Source organism: Acipenser ruthenus, chromosome 7 (genome assembly GCF_902713425.1).
Source record: "Acipenser ruthenus chromosome 7, fAciRut3.2 maternal haplotype, whole genome shotgun sequence".
Taxonomy (NCBI): domain Eukaryota; kingdom Metazoa; phylum Chordata; class Actinopteri; order Acipenseriformes; family Acipenseridae; genus Acipenser; species Acipenser ruthenus.
This window is the reverse complement of record NC_081195.1, coordinates 3,723,218-3,732,777: the sequence shown is the minus strand read 5'-3', so window position 1 is coordinate 3,732,777 and position 9,560 is coordinate 3,723,218. Positions and strand designations below refer to the sequence as shown.

Sequence of the window (9,560 nt, the reverse complement as noted above, 5' to 3'; positions counted from 1 at the left end):
TGCGTGTCCACATGCGTTTGCAGGCATGATCATAATAAACACAGACCCCTATTAGCAGTAATCGTACCTAAAGTTACCAGTGGAACCAGACCTGAATTAGCTCAACCTGTACGGACTTAATTACAGTACTGGATGTTTATTATTCGTTTGTATAACAATGAGTTAATAATAATAATAATAATAATAATAATAATAATAATAATAATAATAATAATAATAATAATAATAATAATTCAATCAGATTTCAGACACAAAAAAAAACATGTTTTTAAAAGGTGGTTTCCAGTGTTTTTTTTTCTTTTTTTTTTTTTTTGGAACGAAGGTGGGGCACTCATTTTGTGGTTTAAAAAATGCAGTAACTAACTCTTCATTTCTGTAAGATGTAAGATACCATTTGCCAGTTGCGTCATGGGCTTATTGATTTCATTCGTTATGAGGAAACATAGCATTTATCAATTCATAAGATTTATGTATTTAATGATGAAGTTTATTTATTTGTGTATTTATTTATGTATTAACATTATTCAAGATGACGTCGTAGTTATTCCCTAAGTGTCAGAATGTAAACTAGTTATTGTGGAGTTAGAATGCTCTTTAATCTTCAGCCACATTGTTTGCCCTTCATTTCAGAACTGTTCTTTTGTTTACAGATTAATATTAGAAAACAAGCGGCAGGGCCTGTGCTTATAAAAAGCGAAAAATGGACATTCCAAAAATATATAAAAATATATAAAATATATACAAAAAAATATCTTAAACTAAATAAAATCACAATGCCCCAGTTTACACACACACACACACACACACACACACAAAACACCTTAAGCACCTTGCCGCCCATTTTCACGTGTTTCAACACGGATATGCCCAAACAAGCTTTAAATAATATATATATATATATATATATATATATATATATATATATATATATATATATATATAACATTATTATTCTAAATCAAATATTTGGAGTTGTTTTGTGAAAATAGGAAATCAGTGAATGGTTTGTATATTCATACTGATTCCAGGCAGTAGATACACATTGTAAGATGACGCTTTGCGTGGTTGATCCAGTTAACTTTACAAGGAGCCGCGGTTGGCAGCAGTCTGATTTTTGGGGCTTGGCTCGTGTAGAAACTCCTTCCCTTTTCTTCCTGTTTGTCAGTCAAAGAGCCTCTCTTAGTCGCCAGCCAATGGAGTTCCAGGGCCTAAACCCGCAGGCTCTGTCTCACCCAGGCCTTTTGGCAGTATGATTGATGTTTTAGTTTCTGCAGCAGGCAGAATCCTAAAGCAAAAAAAAAAAAAAAACAGGACTCAAGCTCTACCTTACTCACTTCCACCATCCGCACGGCTTTGCGAGCAACTGAAGCGAGACCAAGCAACATTTGTACCTCCGATCTGATAACGCGATCAGACTGGGGGACCTCTATTTTTTTCTTGCAAAGGGTTCATCAAACCATGGATCATATAGGGGCCCATCACATCCACCAGTCGCACGCAGAACCCATCAGTTTTGGAATCGATCAAATTCTGAACAGTTCGGATCAAGGGAGTTGCATGATCTCCAACTCCAGGCTGCAAGATTCGGACTATGGATTGGGATGCGTTGTGAGCAGTGCCTACAATACGATGACTGGCAACTACAACACCAACAATACTGTGGGATACAACAACAGCGCCTGTAGCATGGCATCTTTGTCTGGAGGTTACAATGTCAACATGGGCATGAACATGAACGGGAATAACCTGAATTCGGCAGGCGTGATCCGCGTGCCAGCGCACAGACCCTTAGGTAGTGTTCACCAGACTATGTCCACCGGTATGCCAACCGTGCCAAGTATGGGCAGCGTGAACGGGATGAATAATCTTACGGGACTGACTTTTCCTTGGATGGAAAGTAATAGAAGATACACGAAAGACAGATTTACAGGTAAGCGTCTAGAATAACATACTGCACTATTGCAGTAGCACACGCTTCGTCTATTCTAACTTTACAGCTAAAAGTTTGTGTGTTATCGTCCAATAAAACTGGTTTCATTGCAGACAGTAAAACTGAACTTTTTGTTTACACTCACAAAACACGTTTTGGTTAGTTACTAAATTCTACACCAAGTACCAACAACCGTCAGTTTAAGGGGGTGTACGTTCAAAATGCAGAGCATTTAGAAAGTGTATGGTTAATCAAAATGAAAATAAAGCTCTCTGAAAGAAAGTTCTTAGCCATATACATTATGTTATCAGGTTACACGGTGCTATGTTTGTAACTAATAACTGCAATTATGTGACATCGTGAAAAACTGTGCGTATAATGATCCTTAATAAATTATTTAAACAAATAACAACTGAATTAACTTAAAGATATGGATTTGTGTCAGTGACCGAATTTGTATTGATGTTATATTTTAAATGCAGTAATGAATGGGTTTTATATTTTCCATGCTTTCGAGACAATAACCAGATATTTTATCGATTATAATGTTGGAAAATTAGAAAATAAAGCCGAGGTGCAATGATAGTTTAAAAATGTATATCTACAACAAGATATTGCTTCGGTATTCTGATAGATTCAGACACAGCTCATTCCTCTAAACATGCTAATAATAATAATAATAATAATAATAATAATAATAATAATAATAATAATAATAATAATAATAATAATAATAATAATAATAATAATAATGCCAATGCTAAATATATAAAATGTTAATTAAAAACTATGGTAAATAATAATACTAAAAATGCAATGCCGTGCTCAATATTCTATTATCTGAAACAACAGAATGCAACCAACAACAGAATGTCGTAAAATGTCCATGCAGTGCAAAAGATTCAAGCGTATTCAAAGACAATGTGCTGTGCTGTATAAAAAGGGTAAAAGGGTTATAAAGAGCCAGACTGTGGCCAAAACTCATGTCAATGAAACCACACGTTAGCAGCAACTCCAATAAACAGTTACACTGCCAAGGGCCGGGTGAGGCCTTGTTCAGAACAGGGAAACTCAGTTTCTAATTTGTAATTATTTCATGAAGTCACACTGCTCTGATAAAGGTAATTATGAGTATTGGATACGCATAATTCCAATAAAACATCATTTAAAACTGTAATAATGACGTGCACACCCAAAGCAATAAATTGCCTGGATGGTATAATAATAATATAAGGATCGTGATATAAACTATATGTATTTATTCATGTATTTACCTTTACCACTTTATTAAATAAATGCGCGTTTTAAACGGATTGTGAAAAAGCATCCGTTTAAACATTAGACTTTTGCAGCTTTAAACCTTTTCATTTCCTAAGTTAATCTTTTTCTAGTATTTTTTTGCTGTTTCTTAAAACACACGTTTCCTGGATGGCAGAACTTTTGCTTCTGAGCACTTCGGGTACACAATATTAGCCATGGAAAAGGAGGGGGTGGGGTATTGACTATTTCTAAAAATATAAATAAATATGATCTCTCTAATGTTTGCATTAAACGTGTACAATATCAATCTGATTACATTTTATATTCAATTGAATGAACCGTCTCATTTGGAAAATTGAGTTTATTTATGACTACATAGATTTTATGTCAAGGGATGTATTTTTGCTGATCGATCCTAGACAGGACATATTAAAAAAATGGGTATATATATATATATATATATATATATATATATATATATATATATATATATATATATATATATATATATATATATATATATATATATATATATATACAAATATTATCCAGGAAGTGTGAGTTTTAGGAACACAGTAGGACCTCTGACTGGCATCGTGCCCCCGAAAGTTTTAACCCTGCAAGCACTCTGTCTCTTTATTCCTGCCTCTCCACTGGCGAAGCCTTTTTAATACCTTGCTCATTTTTGCCGCTTGCTTTTGCCCTGTCTGTCTCCCAATCTAGTGGCCCTCTCACCCTTCACTGTAACACGTCGTATAGGTCACCCATACCAGAATCGGACCCCACCAAAGAAGAAAAAGCCAAGAACTTCCTTCACCAGGCTCCAGATCTGTGAGTTGGAGAAGAGGTTTCATCGGCAAAAGTACTTGGCTTCAGCGGAACGGGCAGCCCTGGCAAAGGCACTCAAAATGACAGATGCCCAGGTCAAAACATGGTTCCAGAACAGAAGGACAAAATGGAGGTAAGATACGAAGTACAAAATACATATCATTTATTCTGTATGTTCTGGCATTTTGAAGTCTTGCAAATTAAACTAACAATATATGTCAAATCCATCACTTAGCCAATGTAAATGCTGATTAAATAACTATATGGCCTTACTCTTATATTTCCATATCGTCTCGTTTTAAACACTACTTACAGTACACTGTTTACAGATGTTCAGATTTAAATCGCTGTGTTTGACTACTCCTGTTTAATATCCAAAGAGGGGTCTAAGTTGAATATATATTGCTGAAAATACAATCGATTTGGTCATTTTTTAAAGTGTCATATCACACTCTGCAAATGAAATGTGTAAACGTTCTGACATAGCATCTGTTGTTTTGCATGACTGCTATAATTTCAGGCAACAAAGTAATCCTTGCTGTGCAATGATGCATTATACAAACCCACCCCCAAGCCTTCATTATGAAGGGCAGAATATCGTTGGAGACCACAAACCAGTGAGTCTCACTCCAAATGTTTCAAAGATGTATTTCTTTATTTCTTTATTTGTCATATATATATATATATATATATATATATATATATATATATATATATATATATATATATATATATATATATTAGCTCAAAGAGCCAGCTGCCCAACGTTTCGATATGTTGTACATATCTTTCTCAAGGTGCAAACACGCAAACACATACCTCTTATTAAATACAACCGTGTAATGTAGTAGTATAGAGATACTATATGTATTTTCCTATTTATCGCTGTTGTCAGGTTTCCCAGATATCAGCATGTGTACATTATAGACCCTCCAACCAAGCATGATTACAAATTGAGTAGACCTTTTGTGAAGAAATGTATTGTATAATGAATTATAAACTTTCGGATCTCGACTGCGAGTTTTAGTCCATTTCAAATGTGTAAATTGCACGATCAAACAGTAGCCATAGATACTATTTCTGTAGAAGCTATACATCAGGCCTATACGGTAAATATTTTATATTCTAGCAAACAGCTAGAGCACCATTTTCAAAATTGGTATCTCCAATAAAGAGAACTAAAGGGAATTTCAAAATTGTAAAACAAAATACAGTATTTTTACGGTAAATTTACCCTAATGTTGACTTAATAAAACTATATTTGTAGATTAATTCTAGTGTATATTTGCGTGTTATTAAAGGTGCATCTTTTTTTTTTTTTTTACCGTAATCACACGTTATTTTTTACAGTAATCCCAGACTATTTTTCATACTTTGCTCGACTAAATAGAATATTACAGCAGAATGTTGCAGCATGAATATATTTTTCGGAACATGCTTCTCGATCAGACGAGTAAGGACATGGATCAAAATAGTTTAAATGAATTCCATCTTTTACTTCAGTGCAAATTGACAGATATAAATGAAATATACACAAGTTATCCTGCCTTCAACATGCATTTTCTTTTCACTAATACAATGTATCCACACGCATGACAACTCATTGTCTGATGCTGGTTACAAGTACAGGGGTTTAAAAAAAACTTAGAAACACGTGTCATTAAAATACTACTACTGCTGCTACTACTACTACTACTACTACTACTACTACTAATAATAATAATAATAATAATAATAATAATAATAATAATAATAATAATAATAATAATGCAGTGTGAAAGTGCAAGTCCACAATATTTTATTCTGCAAACTAACTAAATAAATACATTTTAAAAAACAGTATGTGATGGTCACACTGATCTGTATTTTTCTGTAATTGTACAGAATGTTTCAACTTTGTATTTATGTTTGAGAGGGGCACGGAGATTCAAAAAGTTATCTGAGTTGCAAGTGGCAAAGTAAAATTACTTATGGTACTCTGTGCACGGGAGTCAACATTTCACAATACATTTTTTCTAATAGGAAATTTAATGTAAATATATCTTTGTTATTCTAGGTGGAGTTTTCGGAGGTTTATTTATTTATTTATTTATTTATTTATTTATTTATTTATTAGTAGGCCTAAATATTTTCCTGAAAACTACCGGAATTGTTGTGGTGCGCTGTGTTTATCAGCATTATATAGTGTTTAAATGCGATGATACTCGAAATAATTTCAACTACAATCATCCGTTCTGCGTAAACGAATGCAAGTACATTCTGGTTTCTTTTTTGAACGGCATTGTGATATTGTAGTGCTAAAGGGCCACTAGGCCACTTCGGAATTCAATTTACCAAGTAAATTAATCAGGCAACCGATCTAGAAATCGCATTAAGAGACCAATAATGAGATTAGTGCTCTGTAATTATCGGGTTGTGAAGCCATTTCTATGTGTCTCTGTTAAGCTCCAAGACAGATGCTATTGACAATAATAAGTCGCAGATTGATGGTTCTGTCATCGGCTTACATTCTTAACTAACTTTAAATCTAAAGTAGTAATTATAGGTAACTAAAACAAGTGAGACCATTTGTTTTACTACATCGATTCAAAGAATTGCGTATAATCCGCTTAATCATATAAATCAAGCACTTATCTTTCCCAAACGTAAAGTAACAGAAAAATACATATTGTAATGTGTGTCTCAGCCGAACATGCACATAATAACACACATCACCAGATGAGCCTGAATTCAGATTAGTTTGAAGAATATTGATGATAACTGTTTTGTCTACACCTATTAGTTACATAAAGTGAACAAAGTTTATAATGGCAAAATACAGATACAGTGTATATACGCAGAGTTATGGCGAGACTTTGGAATGGATGGGAGACGGCATTTTAATGCAGGACTTTGGAGTGGATGGGAGACGGCATTTTAATGTCAGTGAATTCAATAATTGGTCATGCAGAATTGTTGTTGTTAATAACAGGATTCGTTGGGGCAGATTTACTCCAGTCTTTAATTAGGTAATATGTGTTAAATGCTTTAGAGACTTGAGATATTACTTAGTTATGTCATCTAGTTTTGTAACTAAGGGAAACAGAAGCTTGGAAATCCGGCCCTTTTTATATGAAAACTCTGTTGTCCAGTGTTATGGTGTCACGTGTCTCATTACACCGATTGCCTTTTCAAAGTAATCAGTTTGGCAATATAGGGAATGCACATTTCATTATATTTGATTTTGGATTCTTTTTGTAGGCGACAGACTGCAGAGGAGAGGGAAGCTGAGAGACAGCAGGCCAACCGGATACTAATGCAACTACAGCAAGAAGCGTTCCAGAAAACACTGAGCCAGCCCGTGCAAGCGGACCCCATCTGCCTTCATAACACTTCCCTGTTCGCGCTCCAGAACCTGCAACCCTGGTCAGACGACACGGGTAAAATTACCAGCGTCACGTCAGTCGCCTCCGCATGCGAATAGAAGGGACTGGGGACGGGGGACGGGGGACGGGGGACGGAGGGTGGGGGTAGTTTTATTATGCGGACAACAGAGACAATTTGCGAGCAGAACTCCAAGATGAAGAGAACAGAAGAAGCTTACATTTTACAAAATATATAAAAAATAAGTCATAAGTTATATTAATAAAAATGTGGGCACAAAGTCAATTTAGACATGATAAATGCAGACATATTCTACTTAATGTTAGTCTTTTTTATATGTAAACCACACAATAATGTTCCATGAATAATGTACCATAGTTTCCATATTTAACAGAAAGTTCGTTCTGCTAGATGCCTTTTTTTTAAGTGTTTTTTATTTTGTGAAATGCCCTTACATTGGACAAGATAAGAAGCATCTCGGCTCTTCACAGCTGTTTTTTTACAAATATTTTTGGAACGACGCTGTTTTTTATGGTTATTATTCTTGTTTTCATTACATGGTACTTTATCACACGTCGATGAAATAACGGGCGTATAACGTGCTGTATTTTTTTTTTTTACAAATCCAACTGATGAAGGGAGATGTGATATACAATCACTTTGAAAACCGCAAATTGCTGTATGTATTGATCAAACCTTCAGGTTTCATACGCTGGCTGTCTCTGAGACACTTGACTTTTTTTCAGGGTAATGTAATTTCGTTTTATTGACTTTAGTTTTGATTTCCAAGTAATGTTCCTGCTTATTTTCCAAGATAAACCGTGTTAGGATTGACGAAAATGTCCCATTCTTCTAGTACCCCAAATAGTCTTTATGATTTCCCACATACCTCGTGAATATTGTTTTCTTGTTGTGTATCCATATTCATTTCTCATGAACAGAACCACGGAAGCACGCTACAATGTTAACCACAGGGATTTTTGGAGTTTGTTATTCAATTGTACTCATGTCTTATTCATAACTTCTTTACAAACTCCCTTCATTAAAAATGCACTTACATTTATGTATATTAATTTCTAATAGTGCTTGTGTACATTTTTGTGTAAAAATAAATAAATAAACATGACATTTATTACATTCAATATGTGTAAACGTCGCTGTTTTAAAACATCTGCATGAAGGTCCAGGCGAGTCAGTCGCATGAATACGTATTACTTTTGAATCAACCAGAATATTCGTGTTATATTAAGTAATATAAAAAAAAAATACATAATTGTGACATTGGTATGAAATTAAAGCTATCATTAAACATTTTACAATACAGCTTCATCCAAAATAGTACCTGACAATATGTTCGAATAAGCCTATTCATGAAACTTAATGCGTTGGGAATGTTACAAAAACGATTATTATCTCGATGTCTAAACCTGCTGCGAATTATATGCATTTTATCTTGATAAATGGTGTCGCTTGACAGATATAAATACGTTTTAGTTGTATTCAGGGTACAGTGTTAATGTACAGAATACCCTAGGCTACAGTGTTACAAACATCATACAAATCACTTTAGTCATATTTATTTTGTTGTTGTTGAGTAAAATAGTGACCTAGTAAATGCAGTGGAATTACAATTTGCCAAAATGATAATAGGTGCATGTGGTACAAGTTGACTTTTATTTATTAGCTCAGTTTACATAAATAGTTTATTTTAAAATATAAATCCAGTACCCCTCCTCTCTCTCTCTCTCTCTCTCTCTCTCTCTCTCTCTCTCTCTCTCTCTCTCTCTCTCTCTCTCTCTCTCTCTCTCTCTCTCTCTCTCTCTCTCTCTCTCTCTCTCTCACACACACACACATAATCAAATAGGCCTATCATAAAATACACCTATAATACTATACACTGGACTCCGCAAGACTTTAGTATTTTTATTGGAAGCATTATATTGTACAGTATTTGCAGTTTATTAAATATCCACATTAGCTTATACTATACTGCATTGAAACCGCTCGCATACAGCATTCCTTATAAATATAATATTGAAAAAAAAAACCTACAGTCGCACTGGGAGAAGGGCTTTCAGTGGGTGTAAGCCTTTGGTAAATAGCGCGCAAACCAAGTGAGCATAGGGCTCTTATTCTGTTAATAGTTTTAGAAAAAAGAAGTTTAATTGATTTGTATCCA

General features: G+C 34.4%; 1 protein-coding gene across 3 annotated transcripts; it reads left to right on the top strand.

Annotated features, from left to right (window-relative positions):
- Positions 1 to 1,168: 1,168 nt before the first annotated feature.
- LOC117415286 (T-cell leukemia homeobox protein 1) lies at positions 1,169 to 7,497 on the top strand. 3 transcript variants are annotated; one of them, XM_034025420.2, is made up of 4 exons: positions 1,169 to 1,930; positions 3,914 to 4,151; positions 4,539 to 4,635; positions 7,259 to 7,420. In XM_034025420.2, the coding sequence occupies exons 1-4, from the start codon at positions 1,459 to 1,461 to the stop codon at positions 7,286 to 7,288; spliced, it is 837 nt and encodes a 278-aa protein (XP_033881311.1). In that variant the 5' UTR covers positions 1,169 to 1,458; the 3' UTR covers positions 7,289 to 7,420. The 3 variants fall into 3 exon arrangements, with proteins under 3 accessions (XP_033881311.1, XP_033881309.1, XP_033881310.1); XM_034025418.3 differs by lacking the exon at positions 4,539 to 4,635 and having other exon boundaries at positions 1,173 to 1,930; positions 7,259 to 7,497; XM_034025419.3 differs by lacking the exon at positions 4,539 to 4,635 and having other exon boundaries at positions 1,174 to 1,930; positions 3,950 to 4,151; positions 7,259 to 7,497.
- Positions 7,498 to 9,560: the final 2,063 nt, after the last annotated feature.